Below are 27,453 nucleotides of genomic sequence, written 5' to 3'. Positions count from 1 at the left end.
ATACCCCCACCCATCCCCATTCCCATTTTTATTCCCGTTCCCCACTCTGCACTTTGCCGTACACGGTGCACTTATATCCGTATCGGTCGTCCGGCTTCCGGAATCCGTTTTCGTTAACAACTGCGTCCAAGTAGCGCACAAGGATACCGGCGGCAACTACAGCAACTACAGCAACAAGCACACTTTCAGCCAGGACGACAAGGACAACAACGGTGGCGCTTAATAGTAAAATATGCATTTGACATGCGATGAAGTACAATGAATGCACGGAAAAAAGTGCCACGAAAGGTGGTGTATTTGCATATTTGAGGGGTTGAATGTCAGTTATACTATAGTTTAAAAGTAAGAAACGCATTTTTAAGACGTGTGGGTTCTCGACAAGGCTTTTTACGTTCGAATTTTTTATTAGAAAGGTAATTAGATCGGGGTTAAAAATTAATAATTGCATTTACAAGGGGTAAAATGTATCTTTAGTACATACTCTCTACTCTAAATACGTATATTTTAAAAAACTTTTTCTAATATATTCTTTATATATTTCCTTAAATATTTAATGGAGTATTTTTTTAAGGGATATACTTTCCATTGTAATAGTATTCACCTTGTTCCATTTATTTATTTATATATTTCTTAGTATCAGAGATATTTTTTTTTAAATATTAATAAACACATATGATTATTTTCCCAGTGTCTCGCCCTCACTGATTGCTTATTCGCGGCCATTTGTTTAAAGTTCCGATTAATTGGGCCACATTTGCCTGAGGCAGTGGAGCGAACTCCCGATAAGCCAGAAAAATGCGTTCTTCATTTTAGATGAGACTTTTGATTCATTTCCGACCTCGGCTGAAAAGTATGCCACGGCTTCGAATACAGTATAATTACAAACGCATTTTATAAGCAGGGAAATGTAATAATGCCTTCTCGACGACGCAGCACACATATGGCCGGGAGCACTAAATTTGATTTCAATAATTCAATATTAGACAGGGCAAAAGTAGACATAACAGCAACAGCCGTCTCCCCTTAAGCTCGACTGTTGGCTAACAGGACTCGCGCCCCTTAACTTGGCCAACAGCGAACTCGGCTCTTCAGTTGTCTGCTGTTCGTGAGAGGAGCAGGTCCTTCCCAGCTGCCCGTTCTTTTACCACCGAAAAAGTCCTAAAGACCGCCTCGATTTCGTACGTAAATATTTATGTTTGGGGAACTCGCGTTCCGAGCGAAAAGTTCGCGAGTGTGAGCTGGCATAAGGATAAAAAACTACGAGTGCGTTAAAAGTTCACACACAAATTGCATTATTTCCGCGCTGCGATATATTGGCGCGTTTTTCATGCTTTGCATATTTTTTGGTCCTTGTAACTGAACAAAAGCGTTATGTATATGCGGGATGGTAAAAAGTTTGCGGCGATTGTTGTGGATGTGAATTTTGCATAAGGACATGAGGAGCAGCACCCAGGAGGAAAAAAAGAAAAGCGGAGGGGGCAGCTTTCAATCCGGACTTAGGCACTCGGGGAAAATCACTGTATTCCAGTTGCAGTAAATGAATATTTTATTTATTAATTGTTTAGTCTATAATTTTATTTTCAATTATCTAATTTCTTTATAGTAGACATAAATATATTACAGGATCTTCAAGTAAGTAAGTATTTTTCTCACTGCATATGCTGCATGCCTTCTCGTGTGGCAGGCAGCTCGTTTATTTTAAAAATTTCCATTTAAACCCACTGACTTACTTGCCGCCCTTGTTGTTGGCTGTGGGATCAAGTAACTTGTGATTCCCGGGGCCAAGTGGTTTCTCGCCACCTGAAAATTAGTCAAGAGCCCCCTGATTTACAGCGAATTTAAGTGTATTAAGGCATTAGGCCAGGACTTTGCCTCGGGCCGCCAACTTCTCCCTTCTCCATGTGGCCAAAATGTAATTTTCTTAGCACTTTTGTTCACGCCCGACGACACATGTTGTGGTTCACACACCAACACACAGGGGCTCGCCCGCATTTACCGCACCCATACACGGGCCCAACGGAAGGGACGCCACACACAGATACTCACTTGTAGCCAGAAACCGCAGACACCGATACTAATGCCCCCGGCGGCATTTACATACCCGTCCAAACATAAGCATAAGCGCAACTTAGCTTGCCAAAGTTTTTTGTTCAACTTTCCGTTGCCGCAAGCAAGCTTAGAATGGGGGAAACCTTCTCCAGACTGAACGATACCCTACCATTCTGACAGTTTGTGACAGGTGGGGAAAAGGTAAGAAAGTGTGCTGAATAACTTCGAAAGTTATTCTAAGAATATTACTCATACGCAGTGTGGGCCTAGCTATTTTAATTGTTTATAAATAGCATTATCATTTAAAAGGATATCATTTTATGTAAACAAGAAAGTCTTGTTTTTATTTATGCTTATTATGAATGGCTACATTTCTACGAAAATATATATAACTATATCAAACGATTTTTCGTCGTTCGTATCATATGAAAGAGTTATGCTGAGTTCCAATGTATAACATAATATAGTACTACAAATTTGTAATAAATTTTACCTGCATTTTTTTCTATTTATAATATTCCTAGTGCTTCAAAGTCTAACCTCTAATCTTTAAATATTTTCTTCATAATTCTATATATCGTAGCTATCTCATATTATCTGAAGTTAAATTAATTATTTTAATAAGATTTCAAACTTCTTTTGCACATACCCCATATCATATTTTAACACTTTTTCCACTTGAGTTTTGAGTTCTTAAAATCACCGTAAACGGTTTCAGACCCATCGAAGCGTGACCTGAAGTACCCGAAAGCCACCCTTCACCTACTGGATGGCACATTTAAATGCCTAATGCTCAGAGTCCGGAGTTCGAAAGTAGCTGGCTGAAATAATGCCTGTAGTACAGTACAATCTGGGCCCCAAATCGTCTGGCTGACGACACGCTTAGCTGGCGGCCCGCGGGCAATGGCACTTCGGCACTCCGGTGCTCTGGGATTGCGGCGGATTTAATCGATAGCCGTGCTAATAGTTGGGCCCGGCGACATGTGTGAATATCCGCTGGGGCGGCATTTCAACTCCTGGCTGCCAATCATTTCACGCTTGATTGCCGGCCAAGGCCGGAGGCCCCAGAATCCGGTGGCGATGCTTTGGCCGGAGTGTCATCCGACGTTGTCCGTGGGATTTGGGCTGCCAAGTCAGACATTAAGTCGATGGTCCGGACCGAAAAGCCCCGGCAGAACTGCCGGCAATTCATCTAAATCAGGTTCGGCCGGCCAGTTCTGCGGTTGTGGCTTCAATTAATTAAAACAAATTGTATTTGCCGATGGCTCTGAAGCCCGGCCGTCTGCTGATGGCCGGTCATCTCTCCGGCAAATATATGTACACACTCAGGCCTTTTTCAATTAATTGTTATTTCATTAGCTTCCATTACTCGCTGAGCCACCCACGCGGGCTATTAATGAAGTGGGCGCCCGTTCACCTGGCTCTCTAGTCGGGAGCGGGAGTGGGTTGATCCCGGGCGGGCGTTATAATTTTCACTTTTATTGGCTTTTAATGAATGCGAAATTGCCAGGGATTATGAATACACTTGCCCATTATCTGCTGCAGGGCCATTAATTAGATTACAAAACGTTTTACGGGCTTTGGTTGGGGTCTTATGAGATTCTCCTGCAGACCTTGTTGGAGAAATTGTGTTTTGCAGCTTGCTTTCTAGTGTTTTTCGGGAATTATGTAAAACATCTTGTTATTAATTCAGGCATAGAACATCTTAATTTAAGTAATTGCTTAGTGACACTGTCATAAAATCTTATTTTACAACTAAAAATATTTCTTGATTATGAAAGTATGGTAATCTCTGATTTTTCTTCAATAATGCTAGTAAATCTATAATATGAAGAATATTTATTGTTTGGATTTCCCTTGCTTAAAAAAATCCTTTCAAACATCTAGTAAGTGGCATAAGTCGTTGACTAAGTTAGTAATTTAGGTTGCTTTAAATAAACTTTTAAAGTTGTTGACTAAGTTAGTAATTTAGGTTGGTTTAAATGTACTTTTCATTTTTTTCAATTTATAAGGAGAAAAGCCCTCTATATTTTTGGGATTTTGAGAATAGCAAGTGGAAACTGAAAGCGAAAACATGTCTGGTGGACCCTCAGGTGCATTGAGCAAATGCGATCGGAACGGCATTGTCACCGATTCGGTGGTCGGAAGGTGGATAGCTGGGGGCCTTTCGGATGGTAGATGCTATTCCGGGGCTCTGCCGCCGCTCGACTGGCATTCAGGAGCCGTCTCATTGACTTGTCAAGTGATGCTATCAAGCCGGGCTTGTGGTCGTTACACTGAATTTGCTTGTTTGTTTGTCCGCTCGACTGCTGATTCACTTGTCTGGCGCTCGGCAATTGAATGCCACTCTGTGGCAATGGATTGCACTGCCACGCCCACTCCTGTGGCCGCCCGCCTGTCCGACTGCCATTCTGCGTGAGTCCTTTCAACACTTTGCAATTCCCGGCAAACAATCACATTCATTGACTTGCATTACGGTGTTTTGCAATGCCATTTCACCCACACGTCTGGGGAAAAGGTGGTTGGCGGCTCAGTGCTCGGTTTTCGATACTCGGTGTTCGGTATTCCCTTTCAACTGGGGCACCACTCGGCTGATTATTGCTTACTTATTGATAGCGAAACTGATTCGCCAAGTGTGCGGCAAAAGCAGAGATAAGTTTGTTCCCTGCGGAGCCAGCGGAGCGTGCCACTTGGCAGCAGATACTTTGGTACGCCCACGTATCTTTCAGATACTGCTCAGCCTTTCAGTCGGTTCAGATCCTGCCGAAAGGTATTCATATAACTCTTCCATAAGTGGAAGAACAGATAGTGTATATGAACATATTACATAAGCTGATAACCATATTGAATTCAAGGTTCCCTATTTTATTTAAATGTTATAGCCTTGTCTATATATTAAATTAAATATTTATAAACTTTCAACTAGAAAAAACAGTCACCACAAGCTTCTAACTGCCAACATAATGCGTAAAAGTCACAAATTGCACCATCAAATTGAGCACACATTATATATTTAAATCTTCACCAAATCGCAAAAATGCTAAAACTCACTTTTGGTTCTTAAATCAAAAGAGCAAATATTGATTTCAACGCACTGGCGAGCACAATGTTATTTATTTCATTTTTGCACATTTATTTTCCCATTTTCATTATTGATTTGTGCGGTAGTTCGGAAAGCATTTGAGTGGGTGTTTATTTAAAAATGCGAGATTTATAGGAAACCATTCGACAATAAAGCAAACTAAAAGATAATAGAAAGTGATCAGCCCCAGGCATTTCGCATTCACTGGAATATTCCGCAACAAATTATGCTTTAAAGTGAGCACATCGTGCCCTCCAGTGGCAGTTAACTTTTAATTTCCCCACCTGAGCCCGGGCTCACCTGCCCCACACCGGGGGATTCCCCCACGCAGTTGTGAATCCCCGAGAACCGTGAATCAGCGCCGCAAGCCGCAAAGGACACGCGGCAGACCACAGTCGACGGCGGCAAAAAACTGGAAACAAAAACAACAGTTGAGCCCACTTTAGCGGTAATGGGGCGGTGGCATTAGCCATTAGCCATTTGCCATCCGCCATTCAGCGCAGAGGCACTGGCTTACTTTCATAATTGCCGCGGCTAAGTCGCGTTCTCGCCGGCTAAGGCAGCCAGCGCGCTGCTAATCAGGACCTCGGCCGCCGCCTCCTCGCGGCCCACTCAATAAATGACTTGATAAACATGCTGAAATGATTACAAAGTCAACTCAACAGCTTATTTGCCATGCCAGAGACATTTGAAATTCTCAACTCGCCACTCAGCTGAATCAAAGTGCGTGGAGTAAGCACGATTTCCTAATTATGTGTACCCACGACTGCACAGGGAGAAATTAAGAACCGGATTTAATTAAGATAAGAACTAGATATTAGGCTGCATGAGATTTTTATACCTATTTGTAGAAACATGGATATGGAGTATACTCACAAGAATATTAAGACCTTCTTTATGTTGAGTTTTTACCTATTGTGTTTTTAGAGTTGTATTTCGAATCCTGAAAACTATGCAATCCCTTATTATGAAGATGAAATGATAGAACTTTAATATTTTGGATGTGTTAAAGTAATTCTATAACCACAATTTCTTCAAAACCATCTACCCATCATACTAAAGGCCCACCAATAACAGTATTTTGTATAATTAATGTAATGGATTCATAATTGGATGATATGATAGAAATTTTATATGTCTGGTGCTTTAAACTAATTTTAAAACCCCAAATACTTCGAAATAAATTTTCGTACATATTCCCTTCATTTACTTTGCTTTAAAGTGCTTTCAGAACTAAGAACCTCCTAAAAACAGTTCAACACAGTTCAAACTTGGCAGAGTAAGTTCATTAAATCGATCCTAGGACACATCGAAATTCTTTTGTGTGTTCTGTGGTGTTGACATTTAAGTTGGATGAGGAATAAAGTATCCATCGGGGGAGGAGATGAGCCGCACACCCGCTTGTTGCTGGCAAAAACTTTTCATTATATTTATGATACAGCTTGACTTTTGTTTTGTTTGTTTAACTTCTTGTCAACCTACATAATCGGAACTCTCCTCGGTATCTCTCTGGCTCTGTTAACCACTCTCTGTCGCTGTTAGCGAGGGCCCACTGCGCAGGTCGCCGGAGTTGGGTTGGCAATTGAATTTCACAGTAATTTCCTGGCCCGACTGGCATACGCTTCAGATAATCGCTCGGCGGCCCGCGAGTCGGACGTGTTTTGGCGGTAATACCATAGAAATAAGCATATTTAAGGGGAATACCCGCAGCTCGGTCGCAACTCGTTTGTTCATTCATAAAGCCGTGGCCTTTTACGCGAAAGCCGCCACAAACTCGCCTCCTGGAGGACAACGACATCTCTCGTGTGTGTGTTTTTGTGTGCCGACAGGAAATACTCGACCAAGGTGATAGAGAAAACACACGTATAATAATTGCAAAGGACAAGCAATTTAGTTGATGTCCATTCAGGTGAGACAGAATTTGTCGACAGGACATTGTTACGTGGGCGTTTGTGATTTCTTCTAATGCAATTTGGGCACAATTTCATTCGATTTGGCCTGCTTTTATGTGATTTTATTGTGGCTGCGTATTTGATTTGTCGCCGGACACCTGCGGGCAGGGCGTATACTTGATGTCGGGACCCCGAAGAGTGGCCCCATAAAAGGCTTTCGGGGACTTGCCCGGGGTTACGGCCACATTACCCACTCGAAGCGGTCGAAATATTTTACGGTCTGCCACTTAAGTGCATTGTTGGCCGGGCGCCTTGGCTTTTGTCTTGGCTTTTATAGTTGGTACTTGAATTTCAAACGGCTGTCGTGTGTCCCGTGTCTTGTCGGCTAAGTGAAGAAGCAGTTACCCGCAAATCTTTTGCTGATTAAGTTGCTGCTGCGGCACTTAAAAATTCAACAAGCTCGGCACAAAATATTTATGCGCCAGCCGACGAAAACAGCAGTCTCACATGCTTTGCATACTGCTTATCTAAATTGTTTTGTTCGTGCCCCAGAAAAAGTGGCAAAAAGGCTGTCGGGCCATTAGACAGAAACGCACACACACCCTCTAGACTAGGCAATTTTTCAATGTCATTTAAAGGCAGCAGAGTTTTGGCATTGCCCATTAATAAATTAGTGAGCAGGCAGCCCGGCAGGATCTTCGCGTCCTGCTAATTGAGTGGTAAATGCGAGGATGCTTTGGAGTCGAAGTCCTGGCAAAGTTGGTGCTGGGCCTCATATCGCAGCTCAGGAATCAGCATCACGCAAATCCAAATTAAAAGAAATGCCCATGATCCAGCAGCCATCAACAGCTGCGCCCACGCCCCCTCTTTCGGGCAAAAGAAAGTAATTTGAGGCGTTCTGGCCAACCTTTCACCCCCATCCGCCAGCCGGCATCCCTTTTCACTTCCGTCGCAGACTTTCACAGCCCTTCGCAGCCTTTCGCAGCCTTTCACACATCTTTTAGCACTTTGGCCAAACTTTGCAGCCGCCTCGCTTCAGTTCTGTTCGGTTTCTGGGTATATAAATAAATACATAGGTATATGGGCAAGTGGAGGAGCTCTCGATGTGTGCGAGATTGTTGGCCTGTCTTGTTTTCCTGCAAATCTTTTCAACAATTCAAAAATGTTTACTGGAACGAATTTATGGCATCCCCGTCGGCTGGCCCACATCTGTCCCCGGGTTTCTTTCGGGTGCCTTGGCCTAAACCCTTCGAGGCCGTATACTCATTACGTTCTTGTTGAATCTGGATTGACTGGATTTATATTTATACGAAATCATCAGGAAGCGCATATCAAATGCAGAATATGAGAATTCTCGGAATTATTTTTCAGGCCAAGAAAAATGTTTATTTCTGACAGGAAAAGGCAAGCCAGTCTTGTAAAAAATTGTGGCATTTAAAAAGTCGAAGGACGATAGAGGTTTCTTGGAAAAAGCAGTGCTGTAATTTAAGATACATGAACTTGAGCTCAACTCTGGGGTGAAACAAATTGTTGAGCGCTTACACAAAAGCGATAAAAAAGCGATGGGTATCTTAAGCCAGTTTCGAAGATAAGTAGATAAATCAACCTGCGCCATAATCCCCAAAATGTAGTCATTGAAAATCGAGCCATCTATCATTCGGGAAATCTATTCAAACGCCAAGAACTCCCCCGTGGCTGTCATGTGCTGCAGCCGTAATCATTTGATTTGGATACGGAGTGTGTTATCGCTCGGAGTCTGGGGCATTGTTATGGGCAGAACCTGGAGGTACCCATTAAAATGGCAGATGTTCTTAACCGGATGTGGCAGTAAAGTGAGTTGTATGCTTCAGCAACAAATGCTTGGCGTGTCAGGTTTCTTTTGTGTTTTTTGTCTCCTGTTGTAACTCATTTTCCCCGCTCTATAGCATTTTGGGGTGTTAATTCCCGAGTGCCAGCAAGATGGCGTCGCCAAGTTCTCGGGGTTCTGGGCTGCAGGGCAACCCAAGCGCACCGCCAGTTCCGCCCCGCCCTGAAAAAGTTCCGCGCCCCAGTATGCTGCAGTATGAGCCCCAGGAAAGTCAGAAAGCCTCCAGATCCCGATTCATAGTTTTGGTGTACCTACTGGTGGTGGTAATACTCCTGCTCGCCTTGGTCCAATGGGAACTTGTGTCCCTATAGTAAGTTAGCTAAATTTATGATCTATTGAAATAATACAGGGTTCTCTATTTAGCAAACCCCTAACCAATTACTTTTTGACCAAGTACTGGCTGAGTGTGGGCTGCATGCTCATAGCGGTTCCTCTTTTAGCGGTCTTTCTGATCCTTCGTAAAGCTCGATATACACCCATCCTTAGCTGGGTGCTCCTCTGTGTCATTGTAGGTATATCCTAGCCACATTTGCTAGCCTTAAAGCCCTCATTTTAGATAACAGATAGAACTAATGGTTATTGGTATTTGCACTTTGGCTGCCTACTGTACTGCACTATACTTTTTGTTGTGGTTCACCCTAACTGCCTTACTGGTGGTGACCTTTGTGCTCATTGGTTCCCTTATTCCCTCCGACTTGACCGCTAATGTGGCTGTCTTGTTTCTAGTCAGCATGCAGCTGTTTTGGTTTGGAATATTTCTACTGATGATCTATGTGATTGTCGAATCGGGCGATGGATTTTTCTACGCCTTTGCCTTTATGGTCTTGGGCATAGTTGGTATGGTAAGGATCACCTTTGAAAATGGTACTTATTTAAACTATCAGCTACCCAGTTTCTCATGTACCATGCCCAACTTATCCGAGGTTGGCGCTATGCGGAACTCTACACCACCGATGGTCTCCTTGCAGTGATCATACTTTTCTGCCACTTTTGCATTATTTTGATGCTTTTCTGCTTCTGCGATTGGTTGAATACAAAAGACGAAGATGATTTGGACTCTGGTGAAGCTAGGGTGACAGCAGGTATTGAAGATCCTGAAAGAAAGAGCGATGAATTGGGACTTAGAGTGACCAATACGAACGGTTATTTTGAGGGAGTAATAAACCTTTGATATTCAATAAAATAATTGTAATTTAAAGAAAATGTTGTATTACCTTACCCGGAATTAGTTTCAATTCGGAAACTTAAATTGTCCTCCTGCGGAAAGTGAGATATTTATTCGAATCTCCTGTGGCGCTGCTCGCTTATTACTGCCGGGATAATCCCCGCCTTGTTTTAATCAAATTGAGTCGGGAATTATCTCTTCTTGGCATCGCCCACAAAAGCAGACCGGGCGAGTAGTGGCCATCTGGCATGTGGCTCAAAGGATTCCCCGGCAGGGAATATAAATTATCGCATTATGCTTGCAGCTCAGCTTTTTCGCGCGCCGCGCCATGATACCAATTAGTATAATTACCAGGGGAAGGAGAATAAAAACAGTACTTTTAGTTGGTAAATACTTGGCGAAAAGCGCAGTTCCGCAACTCCCACTGCTGTGCCATTGCTGTGCACTGGGCATTAATTTTTATTAAATTGTTTTAATTTTTAAGCTGCTTACAAGGCTGTGTGGCCAACACAACTCGGCTGTCATTGGAGATTTTTTGGGTCAGACCCCTCAGGATGGCAGGGCGGCAGGATGGCAGGACGACAGGACGTCAGGCGCCTGCTAAGCCTACTCGTCGACATTATAATAACATCCATCATTCTGGACCACACACAAATGACAACGACTGCCGAAAGTAGCACAGAAATAAAAATATAAACAAAACGGCCAAAGCAGAAAAAACAGAAAGCCAAAACAAGTTTTGCTTGGACTGCTCCACGCTGGGTAAACATGACATATTTTTGTTTACCCGAAACGTTTTCCTCGTTCTCTTCATGTCAGAACGACGGCTGATGGGCCTTTTAGGCCAGGCTGTATGAATGAATGAATGGGCCCTTTGACCACCATTTAACCTGCCCTTTTGGCGCCTTCAAGCACTCGTCTCCATGCGAAGAAAGTATATAGGAATGCGTGCGGGTATGGGTGTTTATGCATCCAATAATAAGCAATTTCGTGCACATAATTGGCAGTGGCAGGAGCAGAAGCGGCCAAAGTAAATAGCCATAATTAATGTATACAACATAAATGTGACCTGACCGAAATACGGAAAAAGCGGTCGAAGAACACGAAACGACGGAGCCCCGAAAACTGTTTGTCTTCGGTAGAGCACAGTGGTCAACAGCGGGGTAATCCTGGTCCTGAATAAATTAAGAAGTTCACCTAAGTTAAAAATATATATGATTTAAAAAACGTATATCTCACAATTTATTAGGGGTACTTTTTTTTATTTTTCAGTATTTTATTTTATAAAAAATAAAACCGGTTTAATTCAAGTATACCATTCAAACAAGAAATACAAATTTTCTTTAAAAATTTCTTATAACAAAAACCCCCTTTAATTTTTACCACTGTAAGCCGCCCAACATTATATGCTCTATAATGCGTATACGCCGCGTGGCACACATTGGAAAATGTGCAATAAAGACGGCTTCTTCATTGATACGCAAAGCAGCGATATGGGCATCTATATTGTATAATGCAAACTGTGTATTGGAGTGCCGAATGTTGGAGCCGGCAATCGCTGAAATCGCGGACGATGAAATGTGGGTGAGTGCCGTCGAAAATGCGGAGTGGAAAAAAGGCATCAGCCGCAAAATTGGCAGAAACAACAGGAAAATGTTTTTCGCCGGCGTCGCGATGCTGGTTCGCTGATGTCTCTCCGCCTGATTGCGTTGACGAAATCGCATTGACGGGCAGGAACACGGCAAAAAAAAGCCAAACAATATATTAATTTATTAAATAATCCATCACTGACTGACTTTTTGTTGAAAATTAAAATAAAATAAAAATGTAAACCTTAATGGGGGAATATTTACACTCTGGGGATGTTGAAAAAGCTTTTCATATACGTTAAAATACTGGTGTACTACCAATTTGGAAATTTTTTCAGCAAGTTTCAACAAGGTTTTATATAAAATACTTTTTATACATTTTTTTTAAATCCAGATTTTGTTTAATTGCAATTTTTTCCCGTGCCGAATCAGAAGCAACGACACTTCCGGCAGATACTCGCCGGCCTAGGGTGGAGCATTGCAGGAAGTGCTGCTGTTTGTGGGGGGTTAGGGGGCTGTACTTGGACACCCATCAAGGGTCTGGAGCATTCTCATTATTATAAAAACGATGAGAGACCGGTGGTGCGGGACGAAATCCAAATTAGATTTGCACGTTGTGTCAATGAAGGTTTATACTCGGTACAACGCCGCCCGGGCGTCGTTTAATTTTCATTTAATTTGGGAAAACACATTTAGGCGCGCGCGCGGCAAGGCTCTAATCAGGCGCAAAGCCTTTTTATTCTGATAATAGTAAAATTAAATAAATGCAAACTGCTGTGAAAATTTGAATTTGAATTTTTGGGGGCCCGGGCACAAAAGATGTCTGCGCAATTTATGCGCTCCCCGCCGCGATCCTTCGGTTGGTTGGTCCCTTGGTCCTTGCTCTAAGGGTAGGCCATTGTCATTGTCGAGCGACGGCGTTGACAGCTGCTCCCCAAAAAGCCCTCCTCTAGGATCTCCAAAAACCACACCGAAAGGCCCAGCCCCTTCTGATGGCCGCCTTTTGTTGCCTGCATCGCTGTGACATTTTTATTACAAGGGCTCATGAATTTTATTTGGCTCGCGAGCAACCGCCGCCCATTTTATGGGAATTCCGCCCCGCGGCATCACAATTTCGGCTCCTGACATCCGCCGGACGTTTGAGCGAAACTATTCGCCCAAGACGATCGAAAAGAAATTGTGCGCACAATGCGCTGCCCGCAAACAACTCTAATTAAAAAAGTTTTACGTTTAACCACTTGAGTGGGCTCAAACACACCCATGCCGGCATGCGTGGGCGTACACTGGGGAAAACAGTGGGCATAGAACGAAATTGTCAACTAAATAATTAAATGAATTAATTAAAATCTTAAATAAAATAGTTAACAACTTAAGCTAGTAGCAGATTAAAAGGCATATAAAATTTAAAAAAAAAATTGTAATTATTATTTGAAAAATAATTCGGATAGGTAGGTGGGTACAACCATTAAAAACATCACAAAAGGTACATGTACTTTTGATCTTAATATTAAATTATTTACCAATATAATTTTACAGTTACCATTTTTTTAGGAATTTTAAATTTATTTAGGCTTTGTCAAAATGGAACGAATAAGTTTCTACTTCCTCGGAATTTCACAATCCATGAAAGATTGTCTCCGTGTGGCATGTTTGCGGCATGTGAGTGTGTGGCCAGACAATCAAAACTTTTGCCACAACCAAGGAAACTTCAAAGCAAAGACAACAGGCGGCCTAGGCGAAAAGCCAGTGGAAAAGCGGGAAACGGGGGAAAGCGGCAATAAAATTAATGAAGCGCCTCGGCTTTTAGCCGGCAGCCATGAGAGAGACATTAAAGCGGTTCGCCGGAACAGTTGTAGGTCATGTCATTGCCAATGTCTGTTTAAGTATGCGCACAAAGACTGCCGTTTTGCAGGAATTGCGAGCAGGCGGTTGGGGGTGGGGAATCTCTAGCTCCGGAGACGGAGGCCGGAACAGGGACGAGGAGCCAGGAACCTGGACAATTGCCCCGCGGGACAGCGGCCGAGTTGGTTTTGTTGATGGCGGTGGCTAATCTCTGATGTACACTTAATTATGTGGCACACTTTTGATTGCCGGGGGGACCCGAGGGCTGGGTGTCCGGGCGGGAAAATGGCCAACCCTTTCTGGTTGGTCCACCCTTTTGGCCATGTCATGTAAATTTCATTTGGCAAATGCTGTTAGCTCGGCAGTCGCAAAGTATGCTACACTTTTTGACATTTTCATTCGACTTGGCAATGCAAACAAAATGGGGCAGAGTGGGAAAAGTGGTGGAAATTCATGAATGATAGAGGTTCAGGGAGGAGGTGGAGGAACCTTTTACCTAATCCAGCTGAAAAAGTTTCCAGCAAAGTTTCCAAGTTGAGCGCCAAAAATTCTTATCACAACTTGCACTGCATTCCATCAATTTTGCACCACTTTCAGTCCACCTTCCCCTTCATCTCTCCAACCATCCAGCCAGCCAGCCAGCCAGCTAACCATCCTATCATCCCATCCACCGTCCACATCTCCTCGCAGTGCTGCAATAAAGCAATCAATTTTGAGCCCTCCCTCCGGCTCTTCCACCCCACCTTGCCCTCCTGGATGAGCGACACCTTTGCCACGGGCCAGTGAAAAAGAAAAATATCGACGCGCAACGAGTTATTCAACCGAATTCGTAATTGTTTTTAAATGAAACTCTTTGTCCTTGGCCGCGGCAAGTTGGCAGCAATTCAGCAATTTAGCAGTTCGCCCCGGCCCCAATCAATCAAACAATCAAGCCTTGTTTATCTGCAGCCCTCGATACCGACAATAAGAAACGAACCCGAATCGCGGGACTGAAAGGCTCCTTATCGGATTGTCTACCAGGCCGCATATTGTCTGCTCATTTGGACTATTTCTGTTTGCATTATGCGCTATTTGCACATTTGATTGAATAAAGTTACGTACACTTGTCATGCAATCGGGGGATTAGGGCCCAGGCGATGGAGAAACCGAGGTCCTGCCGGGGCATTGATCCCGTCTACGCGCTGGAAATAAAACAATTAGGTGGCGAAAATAAAAAAGGCAGGCTTAAAGTTGCATTACATTGGAATGAAGCTACTTCAGATTAGTGTCAACTCAAAATAAAATTATAATAAGTTTAAACTAAGAAATTAAATGAAAAAGAGTGACGAATAAATTATATATGGCGAAGAAGCTTAAACACTTTATGATCAAGTAAAATAAAATACTTAGAGGACCCGAAAATATATGATATGTGTGGATAATAAATGTTTTGCTAATTCTTATTAATTTTTGTTGACTTATAGAAGCTAGAAAATCACATAATAACAATTACCTTTCCTTGTCAAAGTCATCAGGTATTTGAGCACCTGAATTAAATCAAACAAATTGAATCAACTTTACAGGGCATTCAAATCAGAATCAACTACAGTTTCCCTAATTTCTCTTAAAATCCTTTTAGCCCCAATCAGGAATATGACAACTCTGTTTAGCTTTCACTAAGCCATCGCACAAACTACTGTGTGAACGCATTGCGCATACGCACTGTCTGCCGGCTAGCAGTCGTCGTACATTAATGCGACATGGCAGCAATTAGTCCTGCGCTCCTAAATGATTTAAAACTTGCGCCGAACTTTGCCGGCCCCCTCGGCCTGTTGGTCCGCAACATTTTGCGCAAACTTTTAATTATTACACACTTGCGACTTGTTGTTCAGCTTGCTCGCGATGCTGCCAGATTATAAACTTTTGTCGAGTTCAATTATGTACGCCGAATCGTCGGCATTGTTTGTTCTAATTCTAATTTGCTCCATAAACTTTGCGCTTCGGTCGCCCCATTTTGATGTGCAATTAGTGCCCGGGAGTGGCGTTAATTTTTCATGTAGCTCGGGCCGAACGTATCTCAGAACGCCGGGGTTCCCAACTCAAACTACTGTTAATGTCTGTGGCCATGTTCGAGGCAAATGTTATCATCTGGCCGTTTTTCAACACCGAGTCGGTCGAGGATCGTCGAAAGTATATCATAAAAGTGTTCCTGGAGTTTGCTGCATTCGTCCTGATTGGCTTCGTGCACTGGATCCTCATGTTGACCTTATTGCAGTGAGTTTTTTATTTAAATTCTGTGTGTTTCAATAACATTTTTTTGGTTAGAGATTGGTTTGTTGACTTGGTTAGAGAACACACATCCGCCTTGCTTCTCGCTTTTGCTGTGGGAATTTTCCTCCTCCTCTTATTTGCCATAAGCAAGCCGCTCCGGAAAATGTCCTGCGTCAACTGGGGCATTAGCTTTATAATCGTGAGTTAGAAAATGAGTTTGGAAATTCCCTAACTGTAACTAAATATGTGATTTAGGTGGAGTGCCTTGTGGTTTCCCTCAGTGTGCTGGTCATATCTTCGGGAATTCTATATATGCTAGCGGGATTCTTGATCGTGGCCGTGGTAATTGTGTTTTGCTGCCTGATAGCTGCTCTAATGCCGGTTTGTAGAGCCGGAAGATGAAAGAAAAACCCATTAACCCACCACCCACAGTATGACCTCACTGGCACCGGACTCTATCTGTACATGCTGGCCACAGGCGCCTACATGCTGGCCCTGTATTCCCTGGTGATATACGCAGTTCTGGAGGTGACTTGGGGATTCTATCTGTTCGCGACCTTTATTGCTTGCGTGGTGATAGTAGTAAGGAATCCTTTGCCATTTCATATCCCCTAGCTGTCCGCAGCATAACCCAAATCACTCGCAGTTCCTCATGTATCATGTGCAGTGCATAATGGGCGGAAGGAGGGCCTCGACCAGCCTGTTCGATGACAAGTTCGCCGCCCTGCTGCTGTTCCACGAGTTCGTAGGCCTCTTTGTGCTGACCCTCTACTGGCGACCCATAATGCAGCGCCTGCAGCTGAGACAATAAACGAGCAGTCGGTCGGTTCTACGTAATCCCCATATATTGCAGACAGTTTTCCATGCGCCTCAAGGCCAGGGCCCCCAGAGACTCCTGCCGGGCACAGCCGCCAGGTCCCCGCATGTGGAGCATAACATGATCCCGACACTCGATCCGCCCGTCTCCATCGCAGTCGTCGCCATATCGCTGCACATAGCTCTGCACAATGGTCCTGGCACACTCGTCGTTCACCACGCATCGTTCGTAGTCTGTGGGATGGAGATGGGATGGGGGACTGGGTTAGTGGGTGGTCATTACACGCCGGGGGCAGTCTGCCAACGGAGATTACACGGGTCAAAAAATAAATGCCAAATAAAAACATCTGAAACCATAGCTTGAAGTTAAGAACTGTATTACACCTACTTAAAAATACATATTTTTAACTTTCTGCTTTCTCTAAAATTACACAAATATTTAACGGGAAGGCAAAAGTATGCACAGAAAAAACTTAAAGCTTCTGAAATAATGGCCCAAACATGCCATTAAATATGAACCTTCAATGAAAATGAAATGTAAAACAAAATTATCTAGCAACTTTTGGAAGTGCTTCTATATGGTCCGCCTAATGGAGGGAAACCACTTTCCGGACAATCTATTTAACATTTAATATGGAAGGCTGACTTTTATGCCATTTCATGTTTACTCTCTTGGTTAACTTATGACCTTAAGCATAAGCCTGCAATAAAACTATTGTGCAATTTAAGTTGATGCGGCGGTTTATTTTAGTAAACTAAGTGCTTTTGGTTATTTTTGTACATAATACAATTATCGATGGTGAAATTTGGCATGTGGCCATGCCATGTTCGCCTTTAAATTGCAATATAGCTTTAATGGCTTTTCTGGTTTTCTAATTCTAATAATTAATGGCTTGCAAATGAGTCAAAAGAATACAATCTGCGATATTTAAATATATTTTAAAGCCATAAATGTTTATCAGATGGATAGGGTTTATAGCTTTAAATACTTTCTACCCTTTTCTGAGAACTTTCCCCAAGTGCATGCCTTACCCTGAGCGAGTGTGTCGTCCGGCTCAATTATCCCCAGTGTGTCCTGCCAGTACCCGTGGGAGATACGGAATTTGCCGCACGGCACTTCTCCCTGCCCCCGGTTGCTGCAGACTGCTGGAATATCGTTCGTGGCTGTGGCGGCGATGCAGGAGAGGCACTGGCTGCTCAACTCCGTGGTAGATGGCCGGAATGTTGTTATCGTCTGGGCAGCTGCAAAACGCATTCCAAAGGCAGGCCCAATTAGCCCTTTAATCGAAACTATTTACCACACAATATGGCTTAGGGTATAGTTGGCAGGGGATTCCCACTCCCATTTCCCTTGGCCTGTTCCCTTCCCCAACACTAAACAACTCCTGCAGACCTCACGTTCTAACCACACTCATCTTTAGTTGGAAAGTTTTAAGAAAGCACCTTTGGCCGCATAAGTGTAAGTATGCGTCATGCTCTCCTCTCATTATAGTTACATATATGAACTTTTTACTACAAATCCAGCAAACATTTTGCTTTGGCAGACTTTAATTACCAGTAAGTTATGACAAATTTGAATGTACTATTAAAAAAGTAATAAAAACATTTAAGAGCGCGATGAAAACATAGATTTCTTTAATTTACAATCGCTATTTTTATGGAGCGCTGAGATCTGCTGGTTCTCCTAATGGCGTTTCTAATCAGTCAGCTGGGAAAGATAGAGAGAGCAACCCAACAATGTAAACCGCTTATAAAATTATCTGATGCGGAAGAGCTTTTAGCGATTGAACAAGGGTCCTTGGCAAGCACTTACCCACAGCCGCGGCGGTGACCACGGGGAAATCCTCCTCCAGGACGTCCAGCCGCCCCCGATCCTTGAGATTGATGTGCAGTCGGCCCAGATGATGCTTCTGTCTTAAGTGCATGTAAATGGCGCCGATGACGAGCAGCAGGGCGATGAAAATGGCGCCGCCACTCAGGACCTGTCGAGTGCAGCAGGACCGTCGATTCCAGCGCCTCCTATCGCAACTTCGCCCCGACATAGACAGGGCCTCGGCGTACTCCTGATGGTCGGCCACCTTGGAGGCCTCCGCCTCGACGTCCTCACTGTTCCTCGCCAGCTCCGCCACACTGCTGCTTGGCTCCATCGTGAGATAGCTTCTCCATAGGCTGTCGCACTTGGACTAACCCGACTTAGCTGGCAGCACTTGAGATTCCATAGAGCCGCTTTACAGGTGCTGCCCGAGAGATAACCTCCCCTCGATTATCATCGCTCAATGCTGTCGGCGTAATTGAAGCCCGCTGTTTGCGGTTCCCATTCTCCGTGTTTTTTCAGCTCGACCAGCTAATCTGTTCCAGCTTTTGTTCTCCGCTCCTCTGACATTTCGGCGCTTTTTCTACCATTCGAGTGGCGCTCACCCCGTCAGTTCTTCTCCAGCTCAAAAACATTTGAGTCAGTATTCGTACACCTGAACAAATCCGAATTCGTGTGGTTTTTTAATCAAAAAAGTTACTTTATTTGGAGATGTGTTTAAACAAGTTTATACAACAGCGTGGTGCTCGTTTTCCAAATAGTCCGGAAACTACTACTTTTGGGGTAATTTTTTGTAGAGTGCTTTCAATATTTTGTTTCAAAAAAATATTATTAAATACTTTTTTAAAAATATAATTTTTTTAATGTTTAATGACCATGTTTTTTCGAGATTATGCTATCGAATATGTAACCATTTCATAAACTATTTTAAAGTAAATTATTTTTGGCGAATATTTTCATAGTTTTGTATAAAAAAAAGATTGTTTATTTACTAATTAAATAAATTATTTTCTTAAGGCAAATAGAAAACAAAGAATGGTTAAATCATTGGATAATTAATGATTCTTGTTGGAGGCACCTAATAAATGGTATTTATATTTACTTTTACAATATTTTGTTGGGTGTATCCCTTGGATTGGGTGTCGATTGCACTGCGCTTCCATTTGCGACATGACAACTTATGGAAGGCGTCCATTGAGAGGGTTGGGTGGCGATGTATGCCAGCTGGGAGGTGTGGGTCGTGTTGTTTGGCTGACAACCTTGCGCATTTGTATGCGCGAATTGTAAACAAATATAAGAAATTGTTGAGACTCTTGCGGCGAAATTGGGACGAAAGTGGGGGCAGCAAACAACAGCAGGCGTTTTATGGGGACAGGACCCAATAGTTGGGGCATGGGCAGGGGTGGTGCCATTCAAAGGGGTGCGAACAGGACGTGCTCGACCCTCCTGAAGTGCCACTTGTCATTCGCAAACTTACTTCACAACCATCGTAATCTGTCAACAGAAAGTGGTGGCTCTCGCCTGCAGTGCATTCAAAATATAATCTCTGTTTATTTCGCATCTATTTATATTGTTTTTAAAATATCATCGATCAAGTCTGCACAAATCGTTGTGGTTGAAAAGATTTCGCTTTTTTTTCTCAGCTTGACAAGAGTGATAAGAAAATAAGCGCTTCAAGAGTTTGTCATGTGGCCAATTCAATCAATTTTTACAATCTGTCATAAGAAGATAGCATGTATGGAATATACGTAAATTAGAAAAAACAGCCATCAGCTACTATTCAGGAATGCGTTTAAAATATCCATTTAGCTCCATTTAACATATTATGTTTTGATTACTCAAATTTCTTGCAAATTTATGAGAAAACAAAATACTATTTCCCAGAGTAAATATAAATTCTCTTAAACTTTCCACTATAAATAAAAAAGTCCCCCTTTTGGGGGACGCCTCTGGGCGCCTCCTGCACAGGTGCTCGGCAAATAACAGAACTGCTCCGTCACTTAGTTGATTATTCTTTCTGTTTTTGTACAGCAGCCATTTCCATTTCCACATTGCCTCGCCAGTGTCGCCATTGTCTCAAGGCGTTTCCGCTGCCATTTCTGTATGTTTTTCCTCTTATGGCCCCGGCAGAAAGTCGTTTGTGTGCGACGGGGGTTTTCCGAGGGTGCAGGCCACCCCACACACACATGGCCAGATGAAAGGACGAGCCGAACCGCAAGCCAAAATCAATTATGGAAAAATTACCAGTAGTTGGGCTAAATGGCCTTTATTCGTTTTGGGACTGGGACTGTGGGAACTCGGATACGTTTGGGGTGTCGCCTTGTATGTGAAATAATATGCGGTGAATTCTTTTCTTGCAAATTTTCCACTCGAATTCCTTTTGTGAGCTGGCATTTAAACGCTCGTCCCCCTGGTTTTCCACCCCCTCTCTGGTGGGCCAACAAAAAAGAAGGAAAACTGCAGGAAAACGGGGAAAATGAGCTGAAATCTGAACGCGAGTACGGGCACTTGGTGCACTCGATTACGGCGGACGCCGAGCACCCATCGTTCGGCGGTAACGGTAACAGCTCTTTCCGGTCTGACTCTGCCACCCACTTCCTGCGCCCGCTTGCCCAGCTTTCCCGGCTGCTCCCCCCGCTGCCGCTGCATGCGATATGCATGAGTTGAGCCAATGTGGCCATTCCGGCTGATGTACACGGAGCACGTAGCATGCTAAAACAAAGTTAATTAGATTTGCGGCAAGATGCCCATTATGGCCCGAATGAGGCGGTGGGGGTGGTCGGGCAATAGCACTTTTAATGTGAGGAGTGCAGCTGGTTTTTCAAAATTTCCTTTTCATTGGCCCTGATGAACTAGCGGGTTTTCCAATTTGACGCAGAAGTACCCATTGAAAATTGGATGTATTGAAATATTAAGTATTTGGCAAGCCAAGTTTGGCATTTTTTCAGGAAATATTTTGTACTATTATATACCGAGGACTTTGAGCTAATTTTAAAAACTAACCGGTTTGATTTTCCCCTTTTTAAGCCGCTTGCCATAGACCCTGTTAGGACTAAACTAGCTTAAATCAAAATTGAAAAATAGCAGTTCCAGATACCCATACAAAAATAGTTATGTTTGGAAACCCAAAAGCAGCTTAAGTTTACCCAGTTTTCAATTCCGCAACTGTTGCCCATTTAAGGATTATTAAGATGGCTCCCAAAGTTCGCATCTACCAAGCTTGAGGTAGTTATAATCACAAAGTTCACAGCAGTTCAGGCAACTACACTTCAGCAACAAAATGGTAAAAATGTAAAGTAAAGTCGCTAACAATCGGATTATACTTGCATTTAGCCAACAAGAAGACTTTTTCCCGTCCAGAGATAATCTGGTTTTTTGGGTGACGGGTATGTGGCAGTCGAGGATTCCCATTCCGGTTGCACTTTCCTTTCGCTTTCTCACTGGGTTCTGTGTGGTTTATTCGTCTGGATGGGCTTGGGGCAATTACCGTGCTTAATGGCCTCCAAAATGTTTGCCACCCCGCCCTCCTTCCATGTGGACTCCCACACTTTTTCTTGCTCGCTCCTTTGAGCAGATGGCGTAACTTTTTTTATATTTACGAGCTGAATGCATTTTTACGTCTTTACATCTTTTTTTGCAGTTTGGCGCGGAGAGAGGCTAATGCATTTGGCCCGGGATAAAGTTTATGCCATTACCGTTGGGGTGTGAGGTACATATGCAAATGTCAGCATGTTAACAACGACAAAGTTGAATGATTGAAAATGCAAATTGCAACCGCAACTTGCCACCGACTTGCTGCTGAGCAGAAACAGCGACGGTGCATCAGAACCACAAATTAACCCACCGGCGACAAACCAGTTAAAGTGGCGGAAATGACACAGTCAAAATGTATCGCTGCAAAAATTGGTTTTGTGCGCGCAGCAACAACAACAACTACGTCGATGTGGCACTAAGCGAGGCGCCACCCACCGCCGCCTCCACCACCGCCCCGCATGCAACAAACAGCCGCAACAGCGCCAGCAACAACAACAACGTGAGGAGCAACAGCAGCAAAAGCAATCAGCAGACAAACGCCACCACAGCGACGGGTCATAGAGGTGGCATTGGAAGCACCCACTCCCACCCAACGACCACCGCACACTGCTCCACCGATGAGCCATCGCCGCCACAGGCCCACGTGGTCACCTTTCTGGACGAGACCACTGCCAGCGGGAGCAACGGAGCCGTGACGAGCAGCCGCCTGGTCACCACCGCCGAGCTGCACCAGGCCCACATGCTGGAGCACCACTCGAACCTCGACGCCATCGAGCAGGCGGACGACTTCATCTACGGCCCGGGCGCAGGACTCTCGCTCTGCGACGACAGCCTGCCGTCGGCCAAGAACTGCTATCGACTGGTCATGCTCGGGTACGTTTACGATTCGTGGACGTGCACTGAGAGAAATGGACAGCAATTATTTTTTCGTTCAAAGACTTCATATTCTTTCTTATGTTAATTACTTGTTATGTTAACCACTTAAGAACTGTTTCAAAATCTTTAAGGAAGCCGTCTAAAAGTATGCTGAAGACAATACAAATTACAAATACTGTTTAAGGTGTCTGAAAGTATGCAACAATAAATTCGAAAACACAAAGTAAATACTATAAAAATAAAATTTCATTTACATGCTCAACAGATTTTTAAATTTATTGAAGAGCTGTAAAAAATATACTGTAGGACATTTGAGGTTTTCTTATATATAAAAAAAATCCTTGCATACTTGTAGATACTTTCAAAAGTGATTTAAGAATCCTAGTAAATTTTTTTTTTTTTTTTTTTTTTTTTTTTTTAATTAACATCTTTATTTAATATAATCCAGGAACAGATCTAATTAAAGCCTTTAACCTAAATGTTTTCTTTTATCTTTGCGCAGAGGCGATATCGTAACCAATGAAGTTCTACTGAGGTGCGATTATTGCTAGTTGAAACCTAGTAAATTACGTTTAATTTATTTATTCACACAGTTGTTTTTTCATTTCACTTTTACTTTTGGTCTTGAAAAAATCTCACATTTTTCTCACTGCACAAATCGTCGAATGGCTGACGCCCGTTCGAGTTAATTTTGAGCTTTCATTGGCGTTCCACTGCATCCACTGAATGGACAGCGTCAATTAGAAATCCAATCTCGATTTGCAATTTTCCTCCTCCGTGCAGCTCATCACGCGCCGGCAAGTCGTCGATTGTGGCACGTTTTCTGGGCAATCGGTTCGAGGAGGCCTACACGCCGACCATCGAGGAGTTCCACCGCAAATTGTATCGCATACGGAACGAGGTCTTTCAACTGGATATTTTGGATACTTCTGGCTATCATCCGTTTCCCGCAATGCGTCGTTTATCATTTCTAACTGGTGAGTGTGAAGTCCTGGCCATCGAATAGTTGCATGTGTGCGGGGCATTCCAAGGATATGCGGCAATCGCCCCGGACGCACGTTCTATCACTTAAGTTCTCGACTGCCCTCATTGGGTGCCATTTAATGTCCTATAAATTATCATAAAAATCAGGCTCAGCTGCTGGTAAGCAAAGTAGGGTTCCATACCCTTCCGAGCGATATCATGGTGTGGGCACAGTTTTGGTAACTTTCCTTCGCCATCAAGGGTGCAGTTAATATTTGAATTGAGAGTCCTGGACCTGTAATTAGGTCGAAGGACCTTGAAACCATCTTTGCATAAATTAGTTGTTGGGTATGCATAATTTAGACAGATATGACAAGAGGTACGGTTCAATTATTAAATGTATTCATATGATAATATGATTAAACTTAAAATGTAATGTTCAGCATGCCAAGCAATATAATTATGTCGATTATTACTAGTAACTATTACTTTCCCGCAGCTTAATATAGAAAAATGCCTTTAATTCCCATGAATTCGTTCTGGTCCCAATAAAAATAGTTTATTTATTGTTTAGTCACGCCTCTCAAGAACTTTTTCAACCCATAAATGCCTACAGATGTATAAATATATATGAAAGGCAAATTATAAGTATTATTACTATTACTATTGATTTTCCCATTCCTGATTTTCGGCTACCGAATTACCCTAAACAACCCGGGCCCCACACACAATCCAAACACATTAACATAGCGGAGATGAGCTTCAGATGTCAGGAGCGTTTTATATAGTGTCTGGAAAATTGCGAGTGGCTAGGTCATAGATTCGGGGCCCATAAATAAGCAATAAATTTGCATTTGCTAAATCAAACGACGATTAATGTTCCCCTTTATGGTTTTCTATTGCCATTGCAGGGGATCTCTTCATCCTCGTCTTCAGCATGGATTCCCGCGAGTCCTTCGAGGAGGTCGTACGCCTAAGGGAGAACATCCTGGAGACCAAGTGGGCAGCGCTGAATCCCGGTTCCGGGTTCAAAAAGAAGAGCCTTCCCAAGATACCCATGATATTAGCGGGCAACAAATGTGATCGGGACTTTAAGTGAGTGCATAACTAATCTGGGTATTCAGATATTGCGGAGATTGTTTCAAATTCAGTGTTAATTACTAAAGATGAAAGAAGAAATATAATTTTTCAAGTGACTAAAAGTATGCAGCAAAATATAAAATTTAGCTCTTGAAGCACAATGAATTCACTCTGAGACAACTATCCTTTTTCGTTGAATACTTTTAGGCACCATAACATTTAAAAAGGTTAAAATCTAAGAAATCCCCTAAGTAATTAAAAAATTATAAATAGATTCCTGTAACACTTTTTTAAGAAGTTCATTTAGAATAATTCAATGCTTTCCTATCCTCCAGAACTGTGCAGGTGGACGAGGTTATGGGTTACATCGCTGGCCAGGACAACTGCTGCACCTTCGTGGAGTGCTCGGCTCGTCAGAACTACCGCATCGACGACCTGTTCCACTCGCTGTTTACGGTCTCCAATCTGCCGCTGGAGATGACCCCCAACCACCACCGTCGGTTGGTCTCTGTTTTCGGGGCACCCTCGCCACTCCCACCCCACGGATCTGCGGTGGGCGGGACCAAGAAGAACGCACTCTCCATCAAGAGGAGATTTAGCGATGCCTGCGGAGTGGTGACCCCGAATGCCCGGCGACCCAGCATCCGCACCGATCTCAACCTGATGAGGTCCAAGACTATGGCTCTCAACGAGGGCGAGGGTGTGAGGAGTCCCTCGCGTTGGAATCGCTGCGCCCTGATGTAGAAACCGAGGGCAGTGTGATAGTAGTGATGATCCTTGGGATCCTTCGGGTCCAGAGATATGAGGGCAATCCCTAGATGGAACAGCAACTAATTATAAACGCAGCGTTTGGGTGATTTCGATATTATAGTGTATATACTCGTTTAGTCAGGCCGCGGCAAGTGTGTTTAAAATATTAATTAATTATGCATTTAGCACTCTCTCGCCATCTATGGACAAAGGCAAAAACCGCGCAAAATGTACTTGTTTTGCAATATGCATAATTAAAATCTGAAGAGATACTGGCATCCACTCACCTCTGCCTGCCCAAAGTCCAATCTGAATAACCCCACGCACTTGATGCTCAGTTTTTCCTCTTCATTTTTGTATTACATTTTCTATTTTATCTATATCTGTAATTCTGATCGTTGTATTTGCACATTTACTTGACGCACTCACCAAAACCAAAACGCAGAGGACAATAATGTTAAAACGTACTCGGAATGGCGGGATTCGTAATTGTTATTCAAATTAATTTGTAGACTTAACCAATGAATTTACATGAATTTACATTGAACTAATTTAATGTTATCGTTGATTGTTGAGGATACCAAATTGAATATTTGACCATTAGATTTACGTTCTGTTTAGGCGAGCACACTCTCAAGACAACTATCAAACCAAAAAAGAACTTTCGAAAGATTGCATATCAGCCAAAAATGGAACCGAAACACACCGAATCAAAACTACTGAAGGGAATCTTGACCAACTAGCAAACCAACTAACTCTACTGTAACACTTGTACACCGATCTAAGCGAATCTAAGCGCAACTACGGTTAACTATATTATATGAAACACACTTCTAGCGTTAAACCGAATTTATCAGACCTGTTCTCGATTCGACTCTGGGTTCCGAAGGGCGGATTTCCAATCGAGAACAGCTCCGTAAGTTTAGAAAATTCGAGTTTCAATCTAACCTAAGCAACAGCAACAATTTTCGCGAGTTTAACATTTATCAAGTATTATAATGGAACTACAGAACATATGCGTTTCATGGCGGCATGAGACCAAGACCAAATGAATATTCTAGCTATACTTACCAGTGGCATGAGCCCTAACCCAAATATGTATTAACTTAAAAGTTATTGCGTTTTCATGCATACTTTAGGCAATTATCGTTAATGTAAAAACATAAAACAAGCAAAGTGCAAATATTTACAAATTTCGCGTTGGGCCAAAGTGCACGAATATAAATAAAACCTTAAATAAGAGTAATACCTGACGTTTGGGTGATTATTCGCAAAAGTTATATTGATTTAAGATTAACCATGAAAGCTAACTTTTTAATGCTTTGGATTTGCATTGTTTATTTACATTATACCTACGATTGAATTTCGATTAAATAAAACTTAAAACACAACTTAAAGGAGGGATATTTATTGGGAATTTATGGTGAAAGCTTAGATGGCGTTGTATGGGGCGTGAATGTCCTTTGAGCTTTTAAGCTTTTTGTTGGAAGTGAACTTGGTTAAAGCTTATTATTTTTATAGGAAAAAGTACCATAGAGATGCGTTGTGTAGGTCACACGGAACCAGTGATTTCAATACTGTTCCTTAATATGGTAAATATTTTTTGGACTTTATTTATTTAAAAAAAAAAGTACCTGGATACGTATAGATTTGAGGATCTTCCTAAAAATGTCCTTTAAAATAAAAAGGTTTAAAACATATATGTTTTATAACAATGCTTCTAACCACATATTTTTAAGAAAGTTGAAAGGACTTTCGTGGCCAGAAGCAATACGACATTTTCTTAAAACCTAATATTATTTAAAAAAGCTCTATGAAGAATGATATAACTTGGAATCCCAAAAGTTATGCTTCAGGAAATATGTTTATTTACGTCGTAAAAAGC

The 27,453-nt window shown here is 42.7% G+C and overlaps 4 protein-coding genes and 1 non-coding gene across 10 annotated transcripts; 4 read left to right on the top strand and 1 right to left on the bottom strand.

Annotated features, from left to right (window-relative positions):
- Nucleotides 1–1,113: 1,113 nt before the first annotated feature.
- On the top strand, nucleotides 1,114–26,959 carry LOC108028662 (GTP-binding protein Rhes). Of its 4 annotated transcripts, none has more exons than XM_017100591.3 (5): nucleotides 1,114–1,178; nucleotides 22,006–22,772; nucleotides 23,559–23,752; nucleotides 24,650–24,833; nucleotides 25,154–26,959. In XM_017100591.3, exons 2-5 carry the CDS (start codon nucleotides 22,252–22,254, stop codon nucleotides 25,560–25,562), a joined length of 1,308 nt encoding a protein of 435 aa, XP_016956080.1. In that variant the 5' UTR covers nucleotides 1,114–1,178; nucleotides 22,006–22,251; the 3' UTR covers nucleotides 25,563–26,959. The 4 variants fall into 4 exon arrangements, with proteins under 4 accessions (XP_016956080.1, XP_050742091.1, XP_043950863.1 ...); XM_050886134.1 differs by lacking the exon at nucleotides 1,114–1,178 and adding an exon at nucleotides 1,202–1,263; XM_044094928.2 differs by lacking the exon at nucleotides 1,114–1,178 and adding an exon at nucleotides 1,565–1,636.
- Nucleotides 8,934–10,061, top strand: LOC108028007 (uncharacterized). The gene is made up of 4 exons (XM_017099636.2): nucleotides 8,934–9,200; nucleotides 9,254–9,398; nucleotides 9,454–9,732; nucleotides 9,783–10,061. Exons 1-4 carry the CDS (start codon nucleotides 8,983–8,985, stop codon nucleotides 10,059–10,061), a joined length of 921 nt encoding a protein of 306 aa, XP_016955125.1. The 5' UTR covers nucleotides 8,934–8,982.
- LOC108028664 (uncharacterized) lies at nucleotides 15,092–16,979 on the top strand. Its single transcript, XM_017100595.3, has 5 exons — nucleotides 15,092–15,739; nucleotides 15,791–15,935; nucleotides 15,992–16,117; nucleotides 16,169–16,318; nucleotides 16,383–16,979. The coding sequence occupies exons 1-5, from the start codon at nucleotides 15,579–15,581 to the stop codon at nucleotides 16,545–16,547; spliced, it is 747 nt and encodes a 248-aa protein (XP_016956084.1). The 5' UTR covers nucleotides 15,092–15,578; the 3' UTR covers nucleotides 16,548–16,979.
- LOC108028663 (uncharacterized) lies at nucleotides 16,266–18,810 on the bottom strand. Of its 3 annotated transcripts, XM_017100592.3 has the most exons (3): nucleotides 18,366–18,808; nucleotides 17,585–17,794; nucleotides 16,266–16,786 (listed from the first exon to the last, which is right to left on the bottom strand). In XM_017100592.3, the coding sequence occupies exons 1-3, from the start codon at nucleotides 18,697–18,699 to the stop codon at nucleotides 16,566–16,568; spliced, it is 765 nt and encodes a 254-aa protein (XP_016956081.1). In that variant the 5' UTR covers nucleotides 18,700–18,808; the 3' UTR covers nucleotides 16,266–16,565. The 3 variants fall into 3 exon arrangements, with proteins under 3 accessions (XP_016956081.1, XP_043950864.1, XP_016956082.1); XM_044094929.2 differs by lacking the exons at nucleotides 16,266–16,786; nucleotides 17,585–17,794 and adding an exon at nucleotides 18,054–18,312 and having other exon boundaries at nucleotides 18,366–18,810; XM_017100593.3 differs by lacking the exons at nucleotides 16,266–16,786; nucleotides 17,585–17,794 and adding an exon at nucleotides 18,054–18,260 and having other exon boundaries at nucleotides 18,366–18,798.
- On the top strand, nucleotides 23,266–23,373 carry LOC122819080 (U4 spliceosomal RNA). Its single transcript, XR_006368531.1, has one exon. It is a non-coding gene; the product is annotated as a U4 spliceosomal RNA (small nuclear RNA).
- Nucleotides 26,960–27,453: the final 494 nt, after the last annotated feature.

This window comes from Drosophila biarmipes, chromosome 3L (assembly GCF_025231255.1).
Source record: "Drosophila biarmipes strain raj3 chromosome 3L, RU_DBia_V1.1, whole genome shotgun sequence".
NCBI classification, from domain to species: domain Eukaryota; kingdom Metazoa; phylum Arthropoda; class Insecta; order Diptera; family Drosophilidae; genus Drosophila; species Drosophila biarmipes.
This window is presented reverse-complemented; position numbering and strand designations above follow the sequence as displayed.

What these genes read in the sequence shown, in the direction of transcription:
- LOC108028662 (XM_017100591.3), top strand. Translation starts at nt 22,252, where the DNA reads ATGTATCGCTGCAAAAATTGGTTTTGTGCGCGCAGCAACAACAACAAC. An exon ending in TATCGACTGGTCATGCTCGG is followed by an intron (nt 22,773 to 23,558) that starts GTACGTTTACGA and finishes TCCTCCGTGCAG; the next exon opens with CTCATCACGCGCCGGCAAGT. An exon ending in TCGTTTATCATTTCTAACTG is followed by an intron (nt 23,753 to 24,649) that starts GTGAGTGTGAAG and finishes TTGCCATTGCAG; the next exon opens with GGGATCTCTTCATCCTCGTC.
- LOC108028663 (XM_017100592.3), bottom strand. Translation starts at nt 18,699, where the DNA reads ATGGAGCCAAGCAGCAGTGTGGCGGAGCTGGCGAGGAACAGTGAGGAC. An exon ending in GGTCACCGCCGCGGCTGTGG is followed by an intron (nt 17,795 to 18,365) that starts GTAAGTGCTTGC and finishes TGCGTTTTGCAG; the next exon opens with CTGCCCAGACGATAACAACA. An exon ending in GGACGACACACTCGCTCAGG is followed by an intron (nt 16,787 to 17,584) that starts GTAAGGCATGCA and finishes TCCATCCCACAG; the next exon opens with ACTACGAACGATGCGTGGTG.
- LOC108028664 (XM_017100595.3), top strand. Translation starts at nt 15,579, where the DNA reads ATGTCTGTGGCCATGTTCGAGGCAAATGTTATCATCTGGCCGTTTTTC. An exon ending in CTCATGTTGACCTTATTGCA is followed by an intron (nt 15,740 to 15,790) that starts GTGAGTTTTTTA and finishes TTTTTTGGTTAG; the next exon opens with AGATTGGTTTGTTGACTTGG. An exon ending in GGGGCATTAGCTTTATAATC is followed by an intron (nt 15,936 to 15,991) that starts GTGAGTTAGAAA and finishes TATGTGATTTAG; the next exon opens with GTGGAGTGCCTTGTGGTTTC.
- LOC108028007 (XM_017099636.2), top strand. Translation starts at nt 8,983, where the DNA reads ATGGCGTCGCCAAGTTCTCGGGGTTCTGGGCTGCAGGGCAACCCAAGC. An exon ending in TGGGAACTTGTGTCCCTATA is followed by an intron (nt 9,201 to 9,253) that starts GTAAGTTAGCTA and finishes TTCTCTATTTAG; the next exon opens with CAAACCCCTAACCAATTACT. An exon ending in TCTTGGGCATAGTTGGTATG is followed by an intron (nt 9,733 to 9,782) that starts GTAAGGATCACC and finishes TCAGCTACCCAG; the next exon opens with TTTCTCATGTACCATGCCCA.